This window comes from Linepithema humile, chromosome 3, assembly GCF_040581485.1.
Source record: "Linepithema humile isolate Giens D197 chromosome 3, Lhum_UNIL_v1.0, whole genome shotgun sequence".
Lineage (NCBI taxonomy): Eukaryota > Metazoa > Arthropoda > Insecta > Hymenoptera > Formicidae > Linepithema > Linepithema humile.
Genome location: NC_090130.1, coordinates 31697188 through 31723877, shown reverse-complemented (window position 1 = coordinate 31723877; position 26690 = coordinate 31697188). Strand labels below are relative to the sequence as shown.

General features: G+C 33.1%; 6 protein-coding genes across 8 annotated transcripts; 2 read left to right on the top strand and 4 right to left on the bottom strand.

Moving 5' to 3' along the window:
- Positions 1-431: 431 nt before the first annotated feature.
- Positions 432-6654, top strand: caz (cabeza). 2 transcript variants are annotated; one of them, XM_067351089.1, is made up of 8 exons: positions 432-729; positions 1156-1506; positions 1729-1804; positions 3294-3322; positions 4974-5110; positions 5291-5649; positions 5768-6082; positions 6193-6654. In XM_067351089.1, exons 1-8 carry the CDS (start codon positions 717-719, stop codon positions 6230-6232), a joined length of 1320 nt encoding a protein of 439 aa, XP_067207190.1. In that variant the 5' UTR covers positions 432-716; the 3' UTR covers positions 6233-6654. The 2 variants fall into 2 exon arrangements, with proteins under 2 accessions (XP_067207190.1, XP_067207189.1); XM_067351088.1 differs by having other exon boundaries at positions 3291-3322.
- BI-1 (Bax Inhibitor-1) lies at positions 6640-10065 on the bottom strand. Its single transcript, XM_012363895.2, has 4 exons — positions 9822-10065; positions 8299-8600; positions 7652-7977; positions 6640-7090 (listed from the first exon to the last, which is right to left on the bottom strand). The coding sequence occupies exons 1-4, from the start codon at positions 9866-9868 to the stop codon at positions 7055-7057; spliced, it is 711 nt and encodes a 236-aa protein (XP_012219318.1). The 5' UTR covers positions 9869-10065; the 3' UTR covers positions 6640-7054.
- Positions 10066-11156: 1091 nt separating this feature from the next.
- Positions 11157-16797, bottom strand: LOC105670388 (DDB1- and CUL4-associated factor 8). 2 transcript variants are annotated; one of them, XM_012363890.2, is made up of 12 exons: positions 16494-16797; positions 15113-15962; positions 14839-14964; positions 14536-14780; positions 14302-14445; positions 13942-14165; positions 13661-13826; positions 13363-13525; positions 12602-12732; positions 12394-12513; positions 11963-12073; positions 11157-11622 (listed from the first exon to the last, which is right to left on the bottom strand). In XM_012363890.2, the coding sequence occupies exons 2-12, from the start codon at positions 15849-15851 to the stop codon at positions 11452-11454; spliced, it is 2340 nt and encodes a 779-aa protein (XP_012219313.1). In that variant the 5' UTR covers positions 15852-15962; positions 16494-16797; the 3' UTR covers positions 11157-11451. The 2 variants fall into 2 exon arrangements, with proteins under 2 accessions (XP_012219313.1, XP_012219314.1); XM_012363891.2 differs by having other exon boundaries at positions 16613-16797.
- Positions 16798-17436: 639 nt separating this feature from the next.
- RpL23 (ribosomal protein L23) lies at positions 17437-19298 on the bottom strand. The gene is made up of 4 exons (XM_012363803.2): positions 19155-19298; positions 18865-18948; positions 17827-17955; positions 17437-17691 (listed from the first exon to the last, which is right to left on the bottom strand). Exons 1-4 carry the CDS (start codon positions 19165-19167, stop codon positions 17495-17497), a joined length of 423 nt encoding a protein of 140 aa, XP_012219226.1. The 5' UTR covers positions 19168-19298; the 3' UTR covers positions 17437-17494.
- Positions 19299-19489: 191 nt separating this feature from the next.
- Mulk (acylglycerol kinase-like protein Mulk) lies at positions 19490-22170 on the top strand. The gene is made up of 8 exons (XM_012363801.2): positions 19490-20062; positions 20279-20398; positions 20483-20873; positions 20946-21061; positions 21141-21328; positions 21558-21704; positions 21788-21906; positions 22016-22170. Exons 1-8 carry the CDS (start codon positions 19953-19955, stop codon positions 22127-22129), a joined length of 1305 nt encoding a protein of 434 aa, XP_012219224.1. The 5' UTR covers positions 19490-19952; the 3' UTR covers positions 22130-22170.
- Positions 22171-22284: 114 nt separating this feature from the next.
- l(2)dtl (lethal-(2)-denticleless) lies at positions 22285-26343 on the bottom strand. Its single transcript, XM_012363802.2, has 8 exons — positions 26173-26343; positions 25710-25954; positions 25461-25641; positions 24970-25195; positions 24695-24900; positions 24414-24616; positions 24059-24257; positions 22285-23747 (listed from the first exon to the last, which is right to left on the bottom strand). The coding sequence occupies exons 1-8, from the start codon at positions 26213-26215 to the stop codon at positions 23023-23025; spliced, it is 2028 nt and encodes a 675-aa protein (XP_012219225.1). The 5' UTR covers positions 26216-26343; the 3' UTR covers positions 22285-23022.
- Positions 26344-26690: the final 347 nt, after the last annotated feature.

Here is a 26690-nt window from a genome sequence, read left to right as displayed (position 1 = left end):
GAATTCGCCATTAGCGATTTTGAAAAGGTGACCACATGAAAAAGTTTTTAAGTAAAAATCCCTAGTGGTTTAAAAAAAGACATAAAAATGTTCCTAAAGGCCACTTTTTTCAACGTCGGTTAACTTTAACCGACTGGTAACTTTTTAGAATAGCCAACTAAAAACTCGAAACTTGTATATGTATATGTATATACAAGTTTCGAGTTTTAAGTTGGCTATTCTGAAAAGTTACCAGTCGGTTAAAGTTAACCGACGTTGGAAAAAGTGACTTTAAGTAAAAACTTCTAGCAAACTGGAATTTAATTTTTTGTCTGGCTGGACAGCTTTGAAAATGTGCAACAACATAAGAAGAATCTCAAATAAAAGTCTCTGCAATTCGAGCTTAGTCTTTTTTCTAGGTAGGATGGCGCGCCGTTTCGTGAACTTCCGGTCGCCTATTTCCGTTTCTTTAGCGAAATGGCCGAACTAAGGAGTGTTTAGAGGAATCGAGGAGTGCCAAGTGTATTTTATAGCTCTAATCGCAAAAGGAACGTGACGGAAGAGTGATATTGCGTCCCGAAAGGGAAATTTATATCTATATACATAAAAAAAAGAAAGAAGAGAAAAGCAGCGTTTCGTGGGTGTTGTTCATTGTCAACCGCTTATTCTTCACCGTCGTGTCGACGGCTTTTTTTTCTACTGTATTCGAACGCACATTCGTTGAAGAGAAAAACACGATGACGGATAATCGTAAGTATTGTATATAATAATATTATGTTTGCAAAATCACGTCGCTTTCGCTAATACACGGCGAATTCGAGATACATTTCACACGCTGCAGGCATCTCAAAATAGAAATGGTTAGCGTCGCAATCGAAATCGCCGTCGGCTTCGTCGATGTCGATTACATGCGAAAATGGCGATTAGCAGAGGCGCCGAAGCATCGAATAATGCCAAAAGCATTCACGAACATCGTAATATAATCTATCAAAGAAAAAAAACACAAAATTATTGTATTTCTTTTAATACTAAATACATACCAAATGAATAAAACATCGATTCGATATACATTGAATTCTTTTATACAATATGCAAAGAATTTTTATGGAGAATAAATACATAGATAAAATAATAAATTTATGCAGATTGTTAAAATCTTTGTATTAAACTTTACAGAATATTCCAATTATCAGCAACAAGGCTATAATCAGTACAGCCAGCCACCACCTTCAGCTGGTCAGGATACATCATATCCACCTCCTTCGACCGGTGGAGGTGGCTATAATCAGTACAGTCAGCCACCTCCGAGTACTGGTAGCAATTATGGCAACTACAACAGCTATAGTTCTAATACTAATCAAGACTACAATCAGTCTCAAAGTCAAAGTAGCTATGGACAGAGTAGCTATGGCGGTGGTAACGCTGGCAGTGGAGATAGCGGTAATAATTATGGTGGAAATTATGGACATGGAAGTAGCGGAGGTGGTGGAGGATATAATCGCAATTCCAGTGGTGGTTACAGTGGAGGTAAACACCTATATTCCTTATGATTAAAATTTGTCAAACTTTATTTTGTTTCTTATTTTCTCATTAAGCATATTTTTCATTATATTCCATGTAATCAGCCAACTATTTTAAAAATTATTGTTTATTAATCAGAATTATAAAAATAATGATTTGATTAAATGGCGATATCTTTTATTGTTCTTTTAGAGACTATGATTTACATTTATTATTTGCATGTTTTAGGCCAAGGAGGTGGGGGCGGAGGTGGTAGATATGGTGATCGCGGCGGTTATGGAGATCGCTCTGGCGGTGGTTACAAGTAAGTTTATTTCCTAAATTTTTAATATACATAATAAAGAGCGACGGCTGGAGAGTAACACAGATTTCGGCGTATTAAATTAAATAAAGTCAACAGCCACCACATTCTCAGTATTCAATCTGACAGTAAACGACATTGTTGAAGCAAATCAAAGGTATGAAAGTTCTTAACACCAGTAATGGAAAATTTTGTTGTATTATTACGAAAGGTTTTGTGCCCGACTGGGCGTTAATATGTTTAAAGTATGCCTACAGGTTTAACAGACAGATATAACTGAGGTAAAAAAGGTAAAGAAACAGGTTGTATGTGACTAATGACGTAAAAAGGCTGTAATATCGACAGTTTATTCACTGGTTCTCTGATACATTGTAGCAACACATACATGCACATTATATATATATATATATATATATATATATATATATATATATATATATGCGTGTGTGTATGTGTGTGTGTGTATATATATATATATATATATATATATATATATATATATATATATATATATATATATATATATATAAAATACACAACGTTTACATATATGCAAAGGTCACAAGTCGATCAAGACCGTGAAGCGATTCATGTCGCCACTGGGGCTACTGTTATGTGATATATCTCTATTAGGCGTATTTTTATTAGGCATCTATAAGGTATTTAAAGTCCATTGTAAGAGATTACATTATTCAACTGCTAGTATTGTGTAGGCACAATTTTTCTTTGAAAAATTAACTATAAAAATAAGTGGAACAAACGGTGGAAATGTGATATATTCGCATATCATTCACCGCCTTCCAAATACAATTTTATTATGCGTACTGATATTTTGTAATTAGTATTTATATTATTATACAGGCATGTTTTAGAAGACAGTTCTGTTAAATTTTTTTCTTCTGTTATTGGTAAAGAATCCTCCATGATATACAAAACACATACGAAGAGCAAAGTACATTGTGTACGTGGTGTCGACTGTGCTTTGCATTTAGATATTTTTTATATCCCAACTGCAACAGAATCGACACTAGAAATTACAGTACATACTTGACAATATCTTTTTTCTGGCAAATGTTAGTCACAACACAAAAGTAATCTCTTACTTCTTTTTATAACGCCGTTTTTTATAACGTCGAAATAAAATTCAGGAGTGCTTTTACTGGGATTTGCCATTCCTTCGAGACTTGTGTTATGTCGAATACTATCAAACAGATAACACATTATCGATTTAGAATTTTGAATTAAATTTCCATATGTAAATATAATCTTCTGCATGCTGTGACGAGATGCGACGAACGCGACTTGACAGTAGGACGACCGGTGATCTAATCCAAATCATGATGTGGTGTGACTGTACATACATTTAGATAAATAGGTACATCAGTCAAGAAGAAAGGTGGCGAGCGGCATACGTACAATTCGCCATGCATCGATCGATCGATCACAGTCCTTACGCCAACTCATTGGTATATCTGCTTCTATGTTTTAGCAGTGGAGGTGGCCGCGGTGGTTATAACAAAGGTAAATGCACCAGACTGTTTGTACTAGTCTGGTGCTAAATATTCTAGCTTTCACTCTACTATTTTACGATCTTAAATACTCGGTTACTCGGTATTATATGAAAGGGCTGCTATGCAACATTGTTAGGGAGGTGCCATATCTCTCAATGGCAATTCACCATGATACGATATATTTTTACGCTCGTTGAAACAAGAACAAGAAGAATGACAAGAAGCTTCTAATTCTCTACTAGTAGTATCACTAGAAAGATTATGCGTGTGTGTTTATATATATGTATATGTACACACACATATATACATATATTACAATCGCCAATTGCTTTTTTTCTTGCAAAACAACGCTTGCGTCATTTTCCTGTATTGTCATCAAAAAGAAAAAACACAATTTTACGAACAGGGCATTCCATGCGCCTTCCAAAACAATATTTTCCAAGATTTACCCAACCAAGTTCCGCACTGTGCGTCCTCGATGATGTCGTTCAATGCGAAAGCAGTTTTGGAAAGTCCCTTAAAAGGTTGAAAGGTTCGTCTTGAAGGGAACAAAAAAATATTGCAAATGAACGTCACGTTCATTTTGCAAAGTATAGCAAAATAGAACAATAGTCGTATAATCATACAGATTTTTTATATAGTCACGTATATTGTCACATTTTCAAATGTATAAGTAAGTGCAAAAAAGGGATGAATAAAAGGCAGCTGGTGAGCTACTTGCCGATCTGTGCTTAAATCGCAAGGGTAAGAAATAATGTTGCAGCCCTTTTGTATTCAGCTGCAACCTTGTGTTCTGTATGTATCGTTAAGTGTTAATGAAAATATTAGACCGCTACTAATACATTGTGTTTATATGTAAGACGATACGAAAGAAAATCAGGATACATATTACATATGTAACGTCATTCAAATTATGTAGAAAAATGGGGACGTACTGGAAGATATTGATTATCATAAGCGGAATATTACAAGTCAAAATACAAACAAATTTCACATTTTAATGAAAAGCAAGACATGCATAATGAGTAAATAGAATTATATATAGTGGGGTGATAACGTCATAAGAGTGTGTATAGATACGTAGACATATTTTAGTTGTTAAATATATTTTATAAGCCTCCGTAATATGCCATAAAAGAGAAAAGCGTCTCGTACTCTTGGTATTTACTTGGCGTTGGTGTATGATTCACTCGTAAAATCAAATTAGACCATAAAACGTAATTTTAAAGCTGATCATTTATTAAAGTTTCTGCTTGTATCTGGAAAAAAAGAATAACAGAAAAATCATGCAATCTAACACATACGGTTACAATCAGCAAAACATATAATCGTAAAGATGATCAAAAAGTGTGGTAACTAACATCTCGAAAACACAGCTATTATTCCTTACTGAGAACTGTGTCGTTGTGTTATTGAAAAATATACGACTTGGTAATTTGATTAGGAGTTGTGTGATAATTCTGGAAAAAAAATATACGGACAGTGTTTCCGAATCTGTGTTGTTTTATAAATCAGTCATATAAAAGATGATTATGCAATCGAAACACTTTCCTTATACTTTTAGATTAGGGATAAAGTAGTTCCAGGGTCGGTAGATATGCGAATATTTTTACTCTCTTGGATTTTCTGTGCGACGAGTTATGACTCTCGGTCCATTGCAGGGGGCTACGGTGACCGTAACAGCGGTGGCGGTGACGGAATGGTTACACAAGAAGATACTATTTTTGTATCCGGTATGGACCCATCGATCTCCGAAGAAGAGATTTGTCAGCATTTCGGGGCGATTGGCGTTATTAAGGTATGTTTTTATATTGCACATATAATTGTGATTTGAGTTTTGTCCAATTTCACATCCATTCTTATCTGAAATTAAATATCAAGCAAAATCATTGAGAGTCAAGTGTACAATATTGAAACAAATAAATAAATAGAGGTAACATTTAAATTACGTTTAAATCTCAAAGTTTCACGATTTTAGCATGACAAACGCACGGGCAAACCAAAAGTTTGGATGTACAAAGACAAGAATACAGGAAAGTCAAAGGGAGAAGCTACAGTCACTTATGACGATCAAAATGCTGCGCGTTCGGCAATTAGCTGGTTTGATGGCAAGGAGTTCAAGGGTTGCACAATAAAGGTTCAAATGGCGCAGCACAAAAGCAATTGGCAGGGCAACCGAATGGGCGGCGGACGCGGCGGTGGTGGCCGTGGTCGCGGTGGTGGTGGTGGTGGCGGCGGCGGCAGTTTCGGCGGTCGAGGCGGAGGCGGTGATCGTGACGATCATCATCGCGGAGGCGACGATCGTCGTGATAGTGGAGGCCGCGGAGGCGATTGGAGGTAAATACTAAATATCTCTAAAAAAAAATATTTGATTATATTAGTATATTATTATTAAAATAAATATCTAAGAGAAAGCTTCAAGTAAACAAATGAACAAAAAAAATGCTTGAAACAGATGTCCGAACCCCGACTGTGGCAATACGAATTTCGCGTGGCGAGATCAATGCAATCTCTGTAAAAGCTTGAAGCCAGAAGGTCTCGGCGGCTATAGCGGTGGTGGCGGCGGCGGCGGTGGTGGCGGCGGCAGCAGCAGCGGCAGCAGCAGAGGGGGCGGTGGCCGAGGCGGTGGCGATCGCGGTAATCGAGGAGGTTTCAGGGGCGATCGAGGCGGACGTGGAGGCGACAGAGGTGGCCGCGGCGGCGGCGGTTTCCGAGGCGGAGATCGAGGCGGCCGCGGAGGTCGAGGTGGTCCTATGAGAGGGGGCGGCGGGTAGGTCCTCTTTTCATATTTTTTCCGCTTGCATACACAAGACCCTTTGTAAATTCTCTTTTATCTAAATATCGATTAATGACGTGCTAATTGCGCATTTCTTATTTCAGCCGTGGTGACAGGGATAGGGATCGCCAACGACCATATTAATTTCAATATTCATATGACGGTTAATTCATCGTTATTAAATAGCTTGTACACATTTTGTACACAGTTTCAATGCTTGTACATTTTGCTAAATGGAAATCATTTCACACACATATGTCTTACTATCTTTTTTTCTTTTTATATTCAAATCGAATATGCATGTATACCTTACATGTATACCTTACATGTATATCATATATATTATATATATATATATATATATATATACACACACGCGCGCGCGCGCACGCACACGCACACACACACACACACACACACACACAAATATCATTTAAAATCAAACTTTTAGTAGATGATAATAGAGAAAACTTTAAGTTCTGTAAATGTGACTGAATTGTTTATCATCTTGTATCTCCCATTTGATGTTTTTGCGAAATAAAGAGAGAAAATATTGGGAAAGTTTATTTATTGAAAGTTGAAAATATAATACAGTCAATTTATGTTATATATATCGTGTGTACAAATTGATGAAGAATCATAACTCAGAGGCACAACCAAATTAAATACGGCATACCGTCATCTCGTAAGACACAAGCCGTTTGTTTTTTTTTTTTCTCTTCATATTGAACAAATTATATTTAACATTTTTCTTTCCTTTTATATGGTAAATATATTTATATAGCGTTGTATATCGCGATTACTAAAGAGATGTTACACATATATACGTGTATGACGTGTGTATCGGTATTTATATAATTTTTCGGTATGTATATGTACACAGATACCTAGGTATGGATAGATTACATGAAGACCTCTAGTTTATGGATTTACTTGAATGCGCCACAATCACCTGTTTCTTTCCGCTCAATCTCTACGTTTGCGTGAGTCCTTGGCCAATTCCTGAAATAATTAAAAAAAAAATAATATTACAAATATTTTCAAATTTCACATTTCCGTATATTGTCCATATATTTTTCTGACTATAAAACAATATAAGAAATTCCATTTTTCAGAAACTTCATTAATAACAAAATATAAATCTGGATACATATCTGAATATTCCTTAAAAGATGTGATTTTTTTAGCACACATAATACAAAATGATTATAAAGTACGATCTAAAAAAGTATGAAAAACAATCTAAATTTTGTTGTACTTTATTTCTTTCTTATATAGCGCTAAAAATATCTGTCTTATTCTATATTTCTATTTTCATTTAATGCTAAAATGCTCTTGCATTTTCTTAATCATTTAGCATCGATATAAATCTTGGAATATAAGAGCTAATAACGCGTTGTATTTATCTCTTCTTACATAATTTACCTGTAATTAAGCTACAGTTTGTTTAACATTATATTTTTTACGAAATTTCTTCTGGACGCTCACAAAAAAATAGCATGGATTATTTCAAAAGATATCAGCAAGAAAAACTGGTTGACACTGAAATTTATTGAATATTACCTTTTGCGTAAGTATCACAAGGAGGTGTCGGAAAACGCCTACGAAATCAATGAACAAGTCCAAGGAGTGCATGATAAAGTCCCTGCTACCCATGTGATGTTTCTCAATGATCAATTGCGTGTCATAAATAACGAAGCCGCAGATAACGAATAATCCCAAATATAAGTGCGCTTGGTAGATGAAAGTCGAGCGCAAGAACAAGTTGGCGAAGGAGAAGAGGATCATGATGTTCAGCATGCTCATCAAAGTGCCACCCAGATATAGCCAACGTCCGCGTTCAGCCAAAAGCGCGGAAATACTGAAGGAAACGAAAACCACTGTCGTACCTGTAATCATTAATATACAATATTGTAAAATCGTTGTATACGATACCGCATTAACAGAAGAGTGCACTTATGAAACAATATCTTTGTAAAAATTTTGTAACGTGTATTCAAAAATAATTTGATAATATTAATTTGGCGGTGTAAACTTAATATGGGTTAACTGCTTAATGCATCTTTTTATCTTGTTTTCAAAATGCTATATACATAATTTAAACTTTTTAGCCCAATATTTATTTTGTAAAGTTTGACTGATTTCATCAAATTCTATGTTATCTTAAGATAATTGTTATAACGCAGATAAAATTAATGATTCTTACTTACCAACTAATGCTGTTACCACTATACTCGGGTCTATGCTGACCACCAACTCCAATAAGGGGCCTAATCCTAGACCAGACAAGAATGCGAATCCCAACAGGTAACCAAGGCGCAATTTTTGATTCTTGCCATTGTCCGGTGTTGTCATTAACGCGACAAGAAGGCCCAGGGTACCGAGAGTTGTCAGCAGATTAGCCTGCAAGAGCTGTGTGTACATATGCACATAAGCTCCTGCAGCTGCCGATACAGTGGACAGAGACAAGCAACCGTAGACATTCTTCAAATGTTGCCTGACCGGTGCATTTCTGTAAAAACATTATATTATTGTTAAATTGTCTGTGTCGAAGAAGATTGAGAATTTTGTCTTGTACTCTACTAAAGTTTATATTGATATTGCATGAGTGATATCATATTAATCTATAGTTTTGCAGTACGACTGTATTTTTCATACATAATTTATGTGTAACTTATGATCCATCCAATTAAATTTTGAACAAAATAAAAATTTACATTTTGTCTGGTTACTTAATCAGGATTTCAAGATAGGAAGAAAAGATTCTTATTTCTATAAATAGTATGATGCAATTTTGTATTAATCTCTCCATCATTATCTAGATTGATACGTGTAATTAAATTGACTAAGAGAAATAATTTAAAGTACTTCATCTTTTTAAAGATATATCAAAATGCAAAAAAAACATGAGATAGAGATATCAGATTACATCGGTATCATCATATGTTTACAAGACAATAATATATCATAGAAAGGTAATTTCCAACACGAAGAAAGGCACAGATACTGATTATTCTAGAAAACAGAAACATTTTTACTATGTCATTTCCTCTTTTCTCTCCCCTTCTCTCCCCTAAAAGTTGATGCGTGAACTTTGAACTCGGAGGACATGTGCATAATGTTCACACATTGACAATTCTTCTTCTTCTTTTCCTTTGATTAAAGAAAGTTAAAAAAATAGATCTATAGATTTTAAAAAATTTATATAGGGTGCTCTCCTCATTAATTCTAATAACAGACGACATTGAGAAGTTTGAAATCGATTTTCCTGTAACGAAAGTGTCGTAACGAGGAAGGTCATTATTAGCTGTAAAAACGCTTTCAATATTATACAGGGTGTTCATTTACACATGCATAAATTACGCTGGTTGTCCACGATGAAACAAACGGATGTTCGATTTCAGAACACGTATCAAATCGTAAAAGTTGAAGGTCGCATATCGCGCGCGAATATATACGTGACACGTATTGTAAATTACAATAAACACTTTTAGCGAGGACGCAGAGGGGTTATAAGATAAAAACAGATGGATCAGCGAAAACTGCGTCACGAAAATAACGTAACAAGAAAGAGAGAGAGAAATGAGTGAGTGAGTGAGTGAGAGAGAGAGAGAGAGAGAGAAATATGAGACAGAGACAGCGAGGAATAAATACACTTGTGCATGGATATCTGATCGACGGATACTTTATCGCGGATCTCCTAGATTATACACATTAACAGCGCAATACTTACAATGTGTTGCTGAAGGAATTTATAAAACTGTTCAAGACCGCTGCCATAATTTCGTTGCCGCTCGGCTGCTTCTCACTTGCGTTCTAACTGCTTTCTGACGATCGACGTAAGCACACGTACTAGGAGACGCTCGCTTTCGACGCGATGACTGGCGGTATTCCGTCAGTTAATTCTATGCGCAGGGCGAAATTATCTCGGAACCAACGAATTATACGGACGTACGTAGCCGATACTCGTACGAGGACACGTCAGTATTATTTCTACGCGTAAAAACCAACTGACGGGACAGACGAGGATGGGAGAAAACGGACGTGTCCGATTGGTGCTGGTTAATGACGCTTCAACATTAGATGGCGACACCAAAGATCCCGAATGTGCTCGAATGTACGCAGTGTCTTGAGAGCACTGAAAAACATCGAATATCTTTTTTTATCACAGTTCGTACATAGGATCTTCCTTAATAACAATTATAAAAAGACACAATTGCACATCCTTGTACGTCAAGCTGCGAATTAAGATTCTATTGTTTAAAAGCCGCCTTTTCATATTTTCCTTTTAATATATTTTCCGGATGCCAAAGTTTCATGCAGAATATCGTAATTTTATCGTATGTGCGATGGATACGAGGAAAAGCAAAAAAATAAAAGGATTTTTTGGTTCCCAAATGTTGAAAGGGGACATTTTCAATTGATATGGGAATTGAAAGTCTTTTCGCTTTGTTACCCACGCGTACTTACACACCCACTTTAATGATAATGATTTTAACGCAGTGTTTAAAAATATTCGTAAGTCAAAGATGGCTGTTTTAAAAAATAAATTGCTTTCACAATATGCGACAAAATTTTCTGTATAAATGTGCAATTAGTTTACCCCCATACTTAAAAGTACCTATTTGGTTAATTAAATCATTGAAATAACATTAATTTTTCTAGGAGCATGATTAATATTAATGACATGTTATTACAAACTAAATAAAACAAAAATAAACTAAATAAAAAAAAACAATCCTATAATGTACGACAATAATAGTATAACAATATTTATGAATTTATGCGTTTCCTACAAAACTTTATCTTCATAATCGCATCCCACAACTATTATGAAAAACCTTTATGCCTCTCTGTCTTCTTGTCATCTTAACACTTTCGCGACAGTTGTACATTCGGCTCTGCTCAACGCTTGGAGCCGCTCTATTATATTGAACTGACGCAAAATCCGACATTTCACATTACACGACAATATAATACAATAATGCAAAAAAAAAACAATAAACATAAAAATACGTGAGCAGCCACGAAAGTGTTAACATCGTACATTCTACCAAATTATCCAGTCTTTATATTTCTTCGACATATATATTCAAAAATTACGATACAACCGTAAACCGCTTAAAGTACATAATTTACACTACTGATTATTTTCAGATTGATGAAAAAGATCAATCGTATGTAGAATACACAACTTTTTGTTACACTGCAGAAACCATTCTTTCTATACACTCCACTATATAACGCTATTGATATAATTATATTCGATAGAATTTATTATATGAAACGGCTAATGAACGCTTTGAACACTATATAACTGTCATAATCACAATAATATCAAATCGCGTGATTAAGTGACATTTTTAAGATTGAGAGCACTGTATTCTTCCGACGTCACCACCTTCCGACTGACTATCACTATTTTCAGACGAATTATCATTCGAGGAGTCATCAAAGTGGTAATCATCGTCATCATCATCGTTGTCATCCTCATCTCGATTTGAATCGTCATGTTCATAAGGCGTATAAGGATTCTAGAATAAATACATAATAAAGAGATAAAAAAGAGAAACAAGAGCATTTTGACATTTTGATATGTAGTCCTATGATAATTTTACAGGACAATGATGAAAAGTAGGTGGGACTAGTACAGGCCCTGATGTTATTTAGAGCTATATAGATATCCTTTGTAACCAAGCAATTTAAGCTGCTCACCCTCATCACTTCTATATACCAGATCTTTGGGTTCTAAAAACATTTTGCCCAAAGATCTGTAAGATATATAATTCTAAATATAGAGTTGTAATCGATAAAAATTTTAATTAATATGAAAATATATAATAAAAATGACCATAATCTATATGTATTACTTACACGTACTCTCTCCCTGTGACGGATGTGTCTTAGCAAAATCCAAAGCAATTGACCATCAAATGTATCAGGCACATGTTCTTGCTCCCTGTTTCTCGCATTGGACTTGACGCACTTATGAAAAAGAAAGAGAGAGAAAAATTAATAAAAATAAAGTAATATGTGTAATATTTAATGTATAATTAATAACATATAACACCGTATCTTCTATCATATCCTACTTCCGCTTCAAAAACTAAACATAACAAAATATAAGATTTTAGCCAAATGTTTTTTATTTGCGTCATTCTATTCTTTTGTGGTAAAAGTAATAGTAATGGCTTATCTTATTTTCAAAATATGATATAAAAAGATACAAATTAAAAATATGATAAAATAATATACGCAAAAGAAAAATATGTATAAAAATAGCGAAAAAGACTCTCTATACATACATTCGCAAATGATTTCATCATTGGAGGTTCTGCGCAAGAAGGTGCCCATATTTTGACGTCATAATCCAATCCACTTGTCGCAAGAATGGGGATGTGCGGGTGTCCTTCTAAGCAATTTACCTAAAAAAATAAAAAAAAGAGGATTATTTTCCGTTTTTATATTGCTAAAGAAAGATTTGTACATTTATCTCATTTATGAAGAACTCACAACTCCTTGTTTATCTCCTGCCATCCATTGCACAACAGCTTCCGTATTTTTGTCCCAAATAAATATATTACCACAATCGGACCCAGATATAACATATTCGCTTTTGGGTCCAAAGAAATTAACGCCCTTTACTATAAGGCAGATAATAGATAAAATATTAAACTGATGTAAGATCTAAGATGTGTGTAAGATGTAATATATATATAAAACACAATTATTTAAAATACTGATTGATTAATTAGTAAATTTTAAAAAAGTTTAAAAAATGTTTAATTTGTGAGAAAAAAAATTCTCAGCATAAAAGTTTATTATAAAAATTTAGTCAAATTCTAGATTTCAATTTTGGAAACATGTTAAAAATAATTAAAGATATATTTGATTCGTATTAAGATACAAATCTCTCTCTTTATGATCATATTTCAGGGGTGCCCAATCAGTCGATTACGATCTACCGATCAATCGCGACATACTTTTTGATAGATCTTCTTCTCATTTCGATTTTTGTTTCGTTTTATTCTATTATAAAATTTATGTTTGTAATTTTGATATTTATTTTGTTCCTATCAATTTAAATTATGACACTTAGTGTGTCTCTATATGTTGATATGTTTGATAAACGTTGAAATCACATCCTAATTTTGTATTTTTTCCCCCGTAATGTGTACATAAATAGATCACGAGGTCGTTCCACTAAAAAAAAAAAAGTAGCTCGCATGTACAGAAAGATTGGGCAGCACTGTCATATTCCATGTGTGACATACCAGTTGCACTATTCCTATGGCCTTGATATCTATGAGCGTAATCTACACGTGATGACATTAATCTATCAAAAAGATATATGTCTTCGTCATTATACGATGCAAGAATTTCGGTTCCGTTATGATTATATACAGCGCATGTTACATGCGCGTTTTTATTCCCCGTCTAAAACAAACAGTATACATTAAGATTACTTGCAAATTTACCAATTAAAACTATTAATATATTTTGTTTTATTATTATTAAAGAACTAGTCAATCTTTTCGATAACAGAATTGTAATGCATATAACACAACATACCAGATGATCAGGGCATAATTTATAAAGCGGTGTTGAAACCTTTCGCCGATCGTACACTTTCACGTAATGAGAACGACCACCGACGCAGAATTCATTACTATTAAAAGGATTAGAATGTATACTATATAGTTGCACTTCTGACGATTCCTCTTTCACCACTAGCAATCTGTAGAAAAGAAAAAGATTTATTATAAAAAAATTAATATTGCACGAACATAAACTATTAAATGCAAGTATATATTTAATCTTTTTAATTGAGATACATAAGCTAGCACACTCGCTTGTTTGGTTTGCTCTCTCGGATATCTATGGAAAACACTCTTGCGTCCTCCCCAGCAGACAAAACTACATGCGGTGTTTCAGGATGCACAGCCAATTTATGCGATGGTCCGCGATGCGACGCCAATTTCTTTGTCGTATTATAATGAAGATCTAATAAACGTACTTGACCATCTCGAGCACAAGTAACCATAAGGTACTCCATATCTAACGGCAACCACTTAGCCTAAACATATGTGATTAAGTAAAATAAAAAAAAAACTGATTAAAGAGTGCAATAAATAAATACAATATAAAAATATTCATAATAATTAAGACAACAAAAAAACGAACATTATAATACTTTATGAATCAATACATACTTGAAACATGTTGCTCGTGTGACCACTTAGACACCCATAGCACTTCTTTCCTATAGCCCAATCCCAAATAACGATTCTTAAATCGTCAGAGGCACTCACTAACAAATTTCCCTCCCGATTAAAGTTTAAAGCGTTCACACAACCCTGCAAATAAAAACCCAGTAATGATTACAATATACATCATATAAGAATCAAATATAACTCAATAAAACATTTACAAAATAAAAAATATACCTGATGCTCGTTAAGATTGTACATAAGTTTGAGTCGCTCTACAGCATGTAAAGAACCGTAAAATCTTCTTTGAAACAATGGATTGCTACCTATTTGGCGATTTATAACTTCTGGTACTATATACCAATTAGGTGGTGGTTTCTTTATCTTTAGGCAATGAGGTATTTTTTCTTCCTTGTCCTCGTATTCCTCTTCTACATCCTCCCATTCGTCCTCGTTAGTTGTTCTCCATTCATTCAAATTGCCTGTCGAAAATCCAGCATTCTTACAATTACATTTTATCAAATACACAGTGTTAAATACCTCTTTCATTTGTGTATCGAGTGGGTCTATCATTGGGTGTTTCTGATCCTTCTCTGTGAGTCTCTGAACTTCTATTTGATTCAATATGAGGAGATTCATTTCCAGTACTGGAAGATGCAACATTTTCTAAAATAATAATAATTATTCATATATATATATGTGTGTCTAATAATTATTGATGTTTCCTAAAGTGCATTCAAAAGTATAAATAACAAAGCATACAATCGTTCTGAAATAATTTCAAAATTTTATGCATAACAAAATAAGCAATTACCTTCATCATCATCAAGTATAGCAGGTTCTCTTGTTACTTCATTAAATAAAACATTTTCATAATTGTCTTCATTATCACTCATTGCGTTTCGCCTTTTACGATAATTTCGTTGTTTTACTTTTGATTTCATTCTTTGAAATGTTACTGTATCATCGCTAACACTCCCAATAGCAGTATCAGGTGTACTTTTATTTAACTTCTGACGTTTATTTGAATCTTCATCTGAACTGTCATCTGATTTTTCCATTGATATCCCACTGTCGGGATGTACCTGACCTTTGGAAATACTTCTTTTGATTTTGTTCTGATCTGAATGTAATATATTTGATTCGTTAATATTAGCAGTAGATGGACTATTGTCTTGAGAAGTAGTTGCTTCTGATGTATCAACCGAATTGGTGGCAGTACGCGCAATTTCTTTTGATATTTCCTTAGTATCATAACATTTATCAGTTCTTATCTCAATCTCGTTTTCCATAGAAAGTTCCATAGCTTCGTGTACTTGTTCGTTTTGCATAGTTTTACAGGTAGAATTGTTGTCAAGTTCCATTGTATGATTGGCGCTTTTTGAAGAACTTTCAAACATACTACTAGAACTATTTACATTGTCCAAGATACTTGCATCTTCCAAAGAATTTGATTGTACTTTTCTAGATTTTTTGCTCTGAAAATCATTTGTGCTAACACATTTCACTTCAGAATCATTATTGATATCATGTGTTTTAGCTTCAATATCCATAGTTTTAAATGTCAGATTACTTTTTTATTTATACAGAGCAGCAATAGTCATATCTTCAGAGAAATAAAATACCAACAATTATATTGACTATGACATGTTTAAAATGAATCCCTGAGAAATAATATATATGAGTTAACTTGTGTATTTTATAAACATTTAATTCTTATTATCTAATACCCTTTTTTTGTAAAGAAAATGTATATCACTTTGAATAATACTCTGAGAAAAGGATTTATTTTTTATCATTATCTGATCAATAGCTAATTTTGGTGAATATTTCTTTTTCCAAATTTGAGAAAAATTTTAATATAACTTTGTAAAAGAAACATATTATCACAAGAAATCAATGTGTAACATAAGATATATATGCGATTCGTGTATCATTGCTAATTCAGGCCATTGCTCGTGATACAAACTTGTCATTAGCAGACGAAGGAAGATGTTACAAACTATGTTGTAGAGATTGACTGCAAGAGTTAAGATTACAATGATCACAATACTTAATGATGCCACGAATATCGACACAATTACGATGCATTACATAAATTTGCTATTCGCGTGCCAATTTATTTTTTTTTATTTTTTTTCCCAAATAAAGTTGCTAAAATGGCCAGCACGTATGTAACGTATGTATATACATACTTTATCTGAAACTGGCTGCAGAGCAATTCGTGGGATGTGTGTTCCACAACGCAAACGATGACGAATCCGAGATGAAATATAGACGAGTCGCATGGATTCGCACTATCAATGGTACTCACCCCGAAACTTTCACTTTAACGAAATGCGACATCCGTATTTCGTTCCTATTTACAACACCGCTCCAATACGATCGATACGATCACGGTTTAATACAATAACACAGCTGCTTGCCTACAGTTTAACTGCCTTTGACTGCCTTTGACACAGTATGTACACTAGATGTCATTAATGCTTTTACTTCCGGATTAGAATTGCAATACCGAGTCGTCGGTTTATAATTAACAATAATTGATATAAATATTGTAGTAACTTCTGGTGAATTATATTAATAATAATAATATCATAAAAAGAATTATTATAAGATGTACAGCTGAATGTGCGAACAACAATAATTATTAATATAAAATTATACGAAAAAAAGAGCATTTTAAAAATTCGCGCCGGTTGCGTCACTTCTTGTTAAATTGTATTCTAACCATAATATTATGCTAATCTATTATCAGTGTATAAGTACTTCAGATTTTCAGATCCGAACAACCTCTTGTCGAAATATATTAGAATATACATTTCTAATGTACATATTATGTACATATGTAACATGTTCTTGACAATAAAAACTTTTATCCGTATTTTCAGACGAGCAAAGAATTAAAAATTTATTTCATTAAATAATTATATTGAATAAAATTCGTACCAATTATTTCTCTTTTAATGCATTAAAACATTAATATTTTTCTCGATTTTAACGTTAATGATATTGTCTTCGATTTAAACAATCATTTCAAACAAAATATATAAAACCAGTGAGAAAAGAGCATTTTCTTCAATCATGATAAATTTTTGATACTCTAAAACAGGTGTAGTATAAGAATGGACACTGTACTCAATGGATTTATTTTCAGATTTATTTTGTAAAGGACAATATATTTATACAGGATAAGTTACGCAATACTACTGGCATTAGAGGCAATTCTTGGCCAAAGATCCGCGCACTCTTTTGCAACTGGTCCTGTAATAGCTGAGCCTTTCATCTCGCCCTTGTTATTGACGATAACTCCTGCATTATCCTCAAAATATATAAATGTACCATCCTTCCTACGAAATGGTTTCCTTTGCCGTATAACCACGGCAGGCATCACTGTAATGTATATATACATAAATATGTTATATGAAATTCATGGAACAAATAGCTAACATTTTAATTGGAAAAAAGATAAAAAAGAGAAAAAGAACACAAGAAAGAAAAAAAGAAAACATAAATGCAGTTAATTACCCTTTTTCCTGAGTTCAGGTTTTCCCTTCTTAACAGTCGCTACAATCATGTCACCAGATCCCGCTGCTGGAAGGCGGTTCAACCGGCCCTTAATTCCTTGGACTGCAATTACATACAAGTTCTTCGCTCCTATAAAAAAAATATTATAGAAAAACATGTTACCTGTGATAACAAATAAAAAAAAGTTAGCTCAAATTAAAAGCCATATCTAAATCTTAGATTTACAACCATAAGTTATATCTTTTAATAACAAAATTATATTAATTATTAACTTATATTATTTGTATGTGACATTACATGTGATTTGAATATTTTTTACAACACTAAAACAAAAAAATTTATACAAATAATTTCAGTAAAATCAGTTAGAATATAAGGTTCCGATGATTGATAAATCAAATAAAATCAATAAGGAGCGTAAAGAGTCACAATGCTAGATCTTCGTGCAAAGCTTATGATATATTCGTTAAAAATGTTTACAAACATTTCAACCTGCCATCAGGCCTTCTTCAATGTACAATATAAGAAACAATAAAATATAAAATTTGCTCGTAATGATTAAATAAATTAAATGATGTGGAAGACGCGTATTTGCAATCCTTTTTCGACCATATTGTTGTTCGTTAATAAATTAGATAGAATTGTATTAATTACATGATAGAGAAGCGCTCGTCCAAGTAGAAGAACCGAGGTGGAAAAGTTAAGACCAGATGTCTTTATATGTTGAACTTAAATATCTTAGTGTCAGTAATTTCAGTAAAGTTTTATAGTTACATTTATATTGATGCCATCAGAATAATATCATAAATAGTAAATTTTTTTTTTGTTTCTTCAAAAACCTAGTTTCACCAATGAATATGTTGGAGTTTATAATCTACCTAAATTATTTAATGAAGAGACACAAAGAACAACGAGATAGTTTTAAAATGTTCGTATTTGACAATAGTAATAATCAGCCATGTGTTCGATTTTTGCATGAATGCGTAGTTACTTTTTGAGGTTAAGTATTACGAAAAAAATATTTTCAGACGGACTTACCAGTATTATCAGCGCAATTAATAACTGCACCAACCGGTAGACCCAAAGATATCCTAAATTTGGCTCCGGCCGATCCACCACGTCCTTAAAAAAAATAATAGTATTAACAATAGTACAGTATCCTTACTGTTTTCAGAATAACTCTTTTCGTATTTGTCGCTAATGAATAACGTCTTATATTATCACATAGGCCAACCATATTTTTATTTTTTCCTTGTTTCGTTTGAAATGGATGCATTGTCCCGACATTAATTTCTTTAGATTTTTCTCGTGTTAGAAAACGGACTCACCTCTTTTCGACATCTTGATAGTTTCAAAGAGAAGGATCAAAAGAACCAAGTATGCCAACAGTACTGAACAGCACTTCAGCACAATGTGGCCAATGTAGAAAAATTGTAGGAAACAAACTTGATAAATTTGGGCAAATTTACACTGCGTTCGAACAAATTTCGTTATCCAATAAAAAATGCATATGAAATATTTCTAGGAAACATAATTTCCTATTGGATGTTAAATGTCATATTAGAACTGTGTTTCGAAATTCACTGCCAGTGCTAAAAATCTATAGTTTATGTCACGTATATTGTAGATTTTCAGTACTGGCAGTGAATTTCGGAACGCAGCCCAAAATACAGGATGACAACCGCATTCAATTTTTATGATGCACGATGCAAAGAATTCAAAAATATTTAAGTACGATAAAACAAAATTATTAATGTATTAATTTAATTATTTAATAAACGAGCACGACACGCAAGTGATATAAAACTCGATCTTTGAAGTATATACAAGTTTTTTGAGAAGATTGATCGACAGATATAAAAACGAGAAGAATGAAGTGAAACAGCAGTCTTATTGAACAGACATAAGAAAAAGGAGCAAATTGGTATTGGAAAAAAAACCCTTATTTAATTTGGGTTGAAGACATTTAATATTCTTTCGATATAAAAAGAAATCTTAATTATTAAAAATAAATTTTACGAGAACTAATCTACACAGAACCTGAAGAATTGAAAGATAAGTCACAATACCAAGTGTTCATTATTGTACAAACAGAAGAATTTTTTAATTATTTAAATTAAGCAATAATGGCTAAAATATTATCTTTACTAAAAACGATACGAAATAATTGGAAGAAATCTATGTTAGGAGCCGCAGCTTTCTCGTATGGAATTTCATACTGCAAACAAACTTACGAGTAAGAAATCATGGGGAACATAACCTTTTTTTCTCTGCCTGTTTAATTTGTATACATATATTCATAACAGTAATATTTTGTACATTGTTTGTAACAAATATATATATATATATATATAAAATATGTTATATTTTGCAAAATATAATGTTTATATATCTTTACATAAAGTATTTAAATATAGTTATTATCTTACATCACACTTTGTATCATTTTTAGGACTGAACAATTAATGCGTCAGTGTTGCGAAGATGTAGCTAAGTATGGAGATGCCTCTTGTTCTACAAATGTCAAGCCTCGTCATGTAACTGTTATTTTAAATCCAGCAGCTAAGAAAAGGTTATTAAAACAACTTTTATGCTAGTGTAAAAACTTCTACTGTATTAAAATTTTGGTACTTGTTTCTTTTTTGTTTTCATATAGAAAGGCCAAGAAGTTGTTTGAGAAATATTGTGAGCCTTTATTGCATTTAGCTGGTATTTCAGTGACTATTATTGACACACAATCAGGAAGTCATACACGTGGTATAATAACTAATATGGAAAGGCCCACAGATGCTATTATTGTAGCAGGAGGAGATGGTACCTTGTCAGATGTTATAACTGGCTTAATGAGAAAGTATGAGCATAATCTTTATTCAGTTAAACAATGTCCTGTTGGTGTTTTGCCATTGGGAAGCACAAATACAGTTGCAAGTATATTTTATCAAGGATATGAAGATCTAGCTGACATACATCATATGATTGATGCAACAATGGCAATTATTAAGAATAACTTTAAATCAATAGATGCCATTGAAATTAAATTATTGAATGTATGTACCTTCTCACTTGCTTAGCACGATCATTGCAATGAGATACAAATTATAGACATATCTTAATTTAAGAACGATCCAGAAAGTCCTATAAGGCCAGTTTATGCTGTAGGAGGCATTGAATGGGGAGCTTGGAGTGATACGCACGCACGTATTGATAAATACTGGTACTGGGGTTTCTTACGCAAGTAAATCTTAATTTTTTATTTATGAGATTTTTTTATGTTTATGCATATATTTTATCTCATTACTTATTTTCAAATCTAGATATGCAGCTTATGTATTCTGTGGTTATAAATCAGATCTGACTTGGAAATGCAATGCAGTGATGAAGTATACAAATCCTTGTAAAGGATGCTCACGTTGTTATTTTGAACAATTGGCTTACAGTCAATCGAATTTGAATAGAAGGTGGTGGCATGCATTTTTGCCAAAGAGGCAAACATTTGCTTCTGGTAAAAAGAAATTATTTTCAGAGATTTAATAGATATTAAATTATTTATATATAAATATGATAAAATCAAGTAGTGAGTTTTCCATATAAATAAAAATAAGAAAAGAGTACATATACAGATATTATATACAAATACATATATTATATATACTATGTACATATAATTTTAATAGATTTATCATATATACGTAATATTATAGCACACATAACACTATTAAAGTGCATTTTAGATAACCACATCGATTATAGTAAAGTAGTGAATGAAAACTGTGGCACATTTTATGAGATACCTGTTTCAACAACAGAGTTGCGTATAAAGACAGAAAATGTAAAGAATATATCAGTTCAATCAACGCCTTCGTTAAAGATAGCTCTAGGTAATGACAAAATTAGATAATTACTCATGTCAATATTTGAAATGTACAAATAACAATAGAAATATATATTTTATATTAATAAGGCCCGGAAAGCATTAGCTATACAACATTTGTTGAAAAAGGATGGAAACAAGAAATGGATAACGAGCTGCCGGTAAATTCAATATTGGATGTAAAGGATATTGAATTATATCCTACGGAAGTAAGAGAAATTATAAATATTAGTAACATGATTTTTATATATGCTCTATATATGAACAAAAAATGCATAAAGATTAAAGATTTTAATTATATTTATAATTTTATTTTAGACAAATGAAGATCGGATGTTTTATATTGATCATGAAGAATACGAAGTGAAGCCAATTCAAATCAGATTACTGCCACAATCTGTAACAATATTTTATCCTGAAACAAACAGTTAACATGTATCTAATATATAATACTTAAAGATAATTCAAAAGTATCTCACAGCATTTAACATTCGTACCATCTTCAAATTAATTAAAAATGACAAATTATAAAGCAATCTTGATAACCTAAATGTTATGTAAAAAAATTATTGAATTTAAAATACATATTTTCTATAAAAAAAATAATTTATTGTCACGTACAAAAAAATATTACAACACTTGTCATTAATAATATAGTACATTTTTAGTCTAATATAGTGGCTTTTTATAATTCGCAGCCTTATAATGGCTTTTTAGTATAACATTTATACTAGAAGTTTGCGTCTGTGATCCTATTTATTTTATAACAGATATAATCAGATTGTCTATCCTTAAAATACTAATCTTAGAAAGTGCGTATAGTACATTATTGCAAGTATCAAACTTTAACTTCTCTTTTTAAGCTATGTATCATCTTTTGTAAATCACAATAAAAATCTTATTATTTTATAAACTACTCTCCTTCGGTAAACGCACTATTATTGGAAAGTTTCGAGACACTGTTCAAATAAAAGTTTTATATATTAGCGACCGGGATTTTAGAATTCTGCCTTTTAAGCAACACTACAAGATAAAAGTGAACGAGAGTTTAAGATTCCGTGTGTTTTCATTGCCATTATTCACACACACGCGCGCTCACACACACATATACTGGCGGATCCTAAAAAAGGAAGTAAGGTGTAACCCCCCCCCCCTTCCAAGTTAAAAAAAATCAATTTTGCTGGATCTGTTTCAAAAATCTTGGTAAAAAATGCATTAAAGTAGGTCGGAATCCCCCCCCCCCCATCGACATCAGGATCCGCCGGTGTGTGTGTATGTGTGTGCGTGTGTGTGCGCGCGCGCGCGTATATATATTCTGTTTAACATTAGGATATACTCGTCGAAGGTATAATATTACTATTTTCCGAACGAGGACTCTTTTCGCGATCTTTATTGATGGCTTTGAAAAAATTCAGGAGAGAGGTGCCTTTTATCGTTTTTGTTACTTTTTGAGATTCGGTCGATCGCAATTTATTCATTCTTCGTGAAGGTGTCGTTTGATTCTGGGGGCTGCTTGAATTTACGGTAGCTTTTCTCTGTTCATATCTTTCCTTCCTCATTTTTGTCAGCCAATCGACGTTTTCTTTGTACTTTTGTGGCGATATTTCAAGCAAATGTGGCGCTGTACCGTCTATCACGAAATTTGGTAAGTTTGACGTAGGCGAAAAAAGAATTCCGTCATCTTTGCTTGTGTACGTAGATTGGCCTATACTATGCTCGTCCGAATCATAATCTACACTCGTACTGGTAATGGCTTCGGCATTCGGATTAAATAGCCTTTGCGTATCATGATTGTCCGTGCAAGTCCGTTTCGCAATTGTTTCGTGATTTTCGTAAATAGGAGATAAAATAGACTTGTATTTTCCCTCAAGTCTTGATCCTATCATCATTTGAAGATGACTACGTTTGGAATTATTGGGCTTGTAATAGCTAATATCATTCTCATTGCCAGACTTCAGCATTGCATCTTCATTGCTAGGCTCAGGCATTGCATCCTTGTTGCTAGGTTCAGGCATTATATCTTCGTTGGTAGGCTCAGGGGTCGTAACTCCTGTCGTAAATAAAGTTCAAACATTTGTGTAAAGATACATAATTCAAAAATTATGTTTAAAAGACGTATAAGAAAAGAATTTAAATATTGTTCTTTAATCAATTTTAACGCCATGTGATTGTATTTTACCGTGATATATCAAGAGATAAAAGCAAAAAAGTTCTATTACGTGGTACAGTTACAGGTTTCTTTAAATTACTCAAAATTTTAAATTTCTTCCTCAAAAATTTTATAAATGTATAACTTCTCAAATTTTTGTTTTCTTCACTTATCTACGTACAACTAATTGTGTTATAACATTTTATTCTTACCCGGTGTTATGCTAGAGTGCAGTGCAACTTCCCGATTAGTAATTGAGGTTGAAGAAAGCGAGACAAGTTTTAAATTCAAATTAATATTATCCACTGCAAACTTAGCACTCCCGCGTATTGTCACTTCTTCATTCTCCACTTTATGTTCGAATCCAACTCTCCATATTCTGTGGCGAGAATCATCGGAGCAAGTTACTATCTGAAATTAATTTTGCAATTAAACAATTTTAACTCTACAAACATCTACATTATAATTTCTAAAATTGTGTATGTCAAATGGTGAGCTTGAGACAACATATCGTTATCTTAATTCTTTTATGACATAAAACAGAGACTTGTACATAAATATTTAAACCTTAGTTTCGCCGACATTGCACCACGCAATACAAGTCACTTCTTGTGTGTGACCGTAAAGTTTAACTAGTGGTCCACCAGGTTTGTTTGTGCGCCAAATGTACGCATAATTATTACTAGATCCACTGGCAAGATAGCGACCATCAGAACTCAAACAAGTCTTTACATAATATGTAAAATTTTGATGACCATGATACTTCGCCACTGTCACAGAAAAATTTTCATTACTTTATTTTAATGCTAACATAAATGTATCAAATTTGAGAAAAAAATATTATTTACCTGGTTTGCGATTATAGGATGATATGTTATAAGCATATATAGTACTATCCATACAACTTGCGTATAATGTAATCCTAGCTGGACATATTAACAATGAAGAAAAGCCGTTCTTAATACCAGTGCCTGTGAAATTTATTAGATGCTTAGCTATCGGTTCTTTTTTGTGAACTGCGTAATTCTTGCGTAAATCCCACACTTTTATTAAACTAAAACACACAAAAAATATATATATATTGTATACTCCTGCAAAATATGTATAGATATAAAAATCTTACCCATCGCCTGCAGCACACGAGATTAACGTGAAATCGTCTTGGAAGACTAAACCGGTAATACTTTGCATTCGTGATATTTGATTAGATGCCTTTCGTCTTCTATTGCTTGTATTGCCAGCACTGTGTGCATTGACAATGCAATTATCCGGCCTACGTTGATCTGTGTGGTTGGCTCTAATATCCCACATCATAATAGAGCCATCTCTAGCACCCGTTGCAAATACCGCTAAAATTTTAAGATTATAAAATTCTGAGTTGCATAATACTTTGCAGTGATTTCTTTTTGCAAATCTTTTTAAGCGGAAAAGTATCTAGTTGTTGATAACTCAAAGAAAGTAAATTATAAAAGCAAAATAAACTAAAAAGTGTCAAGACATACTTTTATCTTTCTTCCATAAAAAAAAAGATATATTTAATATGCCAATTAAAAAAGAAAAATAAATAGAATCGTGTATATGTTTATAGATTTTTGTGAACAATGTGCAAATTACCTTTGTCCTGATAACGAAATACTGCTGTCTTTACACTCCGTGTATGTGCGTGAAAGCAATCAATTTGTTCTACTTCAGATCTCGAAACATCCCATAGACGGGCTGTATGATCTCCTGATGCTGTAACCAGCTTCAACTCTCCAGGCATCCATGCAAGATCAAATATTGCATTGCAATGCGCCTAAAAGAACACATATTTCTGATTAATTATCTCTTGTTAAACTTGTCAAATTAAGAAAAAGCAGTAACCTGTGTTCCTTCCAATGGTTCATCATTTTTCCCTTTAATTCTTGTATTTTGAAGAGCAATCTTTCCATCCTCATTCGCCAAAGCAATAATTTCCTCATATCCTGGTGTGGTACAAAAACGACATGCAAACACCGGTGGCGCGGGATTAAAATCAGCCGCATTGATATTCGGTGTTATTCCATAATATACATCGTCGTGGTAACATTTCAAACGGGAAAGAGCAATGTCATAATTGTGTACTGACTCTGTAATGGACATTAGATGTCAAATAAAAAGTTTCACCGTACATTAAAATGTAATGAGAAATCGATTGTAAGAAAACTACTACGTTTTAATGAGATGTAATTCCAATCTTTCCCGAGAACAATCAATTTAATTAGCTAATTTTCAGTGTAGATAACCTTTTACGCAAAATAGATTTATTTAAATATTTCATAACATGTTTGCAATATTGTATATTTACCAAATCCTCCCTCTCGTCTCTGGATGGCGTTTACTATGTTCATGTTACGCTGACATTAATACAATAGTGAGAAATGCGTAAAATATTAAACAGCGTAGGAGAGAGAGATTGTTTATTAAGCGCGGCGCAACACTATACGCGGGAAATATGTCAGTTTCACCGCAAGATGCGTTCACAAGTGGGTTTATTTTCATGTAACACGTAATTAACGGAACTTGGAAAGAAGACAATAAAGGTAGTTTTCCACCAAGAGACACAAGCGACACAAAAGTATTATTCTCTCTGTTGCTCATTGAATATCGAACAAAGACAGAGTGATACTTGTGTCGATTTGTGTCAACTTGTGTCCTTTGCTGGAAAACTTACAAAATATATCCGTGCATATGGAGAATTCTAGCTAGAATTCCTAGAAAACAAGCTCTGTTATTGGATATTGGACGTCATACGTCGGACATCGGACGCAGTGTGAATCCTCCATAACGAAGAATCTACTATTGGGCGTTGAGGCGTATGAGGTA

Coding starts and splice junctions, on each gene's coding strand:
- caz (XM_067351088.1), top strand. Junction 1,507..1,728: donor CAGTGGTGGTTACAGTGGAG/GTAAACACCTAT, acceptor TGCATGTTTTAG/GCCAAGGAGGTGGGGGCGGA. Junction 5,650..5,767: donor GGCCGCGGAGGCGATTGGAG/GTAAATACTAAA, acceptor TGCTTGAAACAG/ATGTCCGAACCCCGACTGTG.
- BI-1 (XM_012363895.2), bottom strand. CDS start 9,868: ATGGCAGCGGTCTTGAACAGTTTTATAAATTCCTTCAGCAACACATT. Junction 7,978..8,298: donor AGTGGTAACAGCATTAGTTG/GTAAGTAAGAAT, acceptor TAATGATTACAG/GTACGACAGTGGTTTTCGTT. Junction 7,091..7,651: donor TTGTGATACTTACGCAAAAG/GTAATATTCAAT, acceptor TAATTATTTCAG/GAATTGGCCAAGGACTCACG.
- LOC105670388 (XM_012363890.2), bottom strand. CDS start 15,851: ATGGATATTGAAGCTAAAACACATGATATCAATAATGATTCTGAAGTG. Junction 14,446..14,535: donor ACAATCTTAACGAGCATCAG/GTATATTTTTTA, acceptor TTTTATTTGCAG/GGTTGTGTGAACGCTTTAAA. Junction 12,514..12,601: donor CAGGAGATAAACAAGGAGTT/GTGAGTTCTTCA, acceptor TTATTTTTTTAG/GTAAATTGCTTAGAAGGACA.
- RpL23 (XM_012363803.2), bottom strand. Junction 17,956..18,864: donor TAATTGCGCTGATAATACTG/GTAAGTCCGTCT, acceptor TTTTTTTTATAG/GAGCGAAGAACTTGTATGTA. Junction 17,692..17,826: donor ACCTGAACTCAGGAAAAAGG/GTAATTAACTGC, acceptor TATACATTACAG/TGATGCCTGCCGTGGTTATA.
- Mulk (XM_012363801.2), top strand. CDS start 19,953: ATGGCTAAAATATTATCTTTACTAAAAACGATACGAAATAATTGGAAG. Junction 20,399..20,482: donor AATCCAGCAGCTAAGAAAAG/GTTATTAAAACA, acceptor GTTTTCATATAG/AAAGGCCAAGAAGTTGTTTG. Junction 21,907..22,015: donor TTGAATTATATCCTACGGAA/GTAAGAGAAATT, acceptor ATTTTATTTTAG/ACAAATGAAGATCGGATGTT.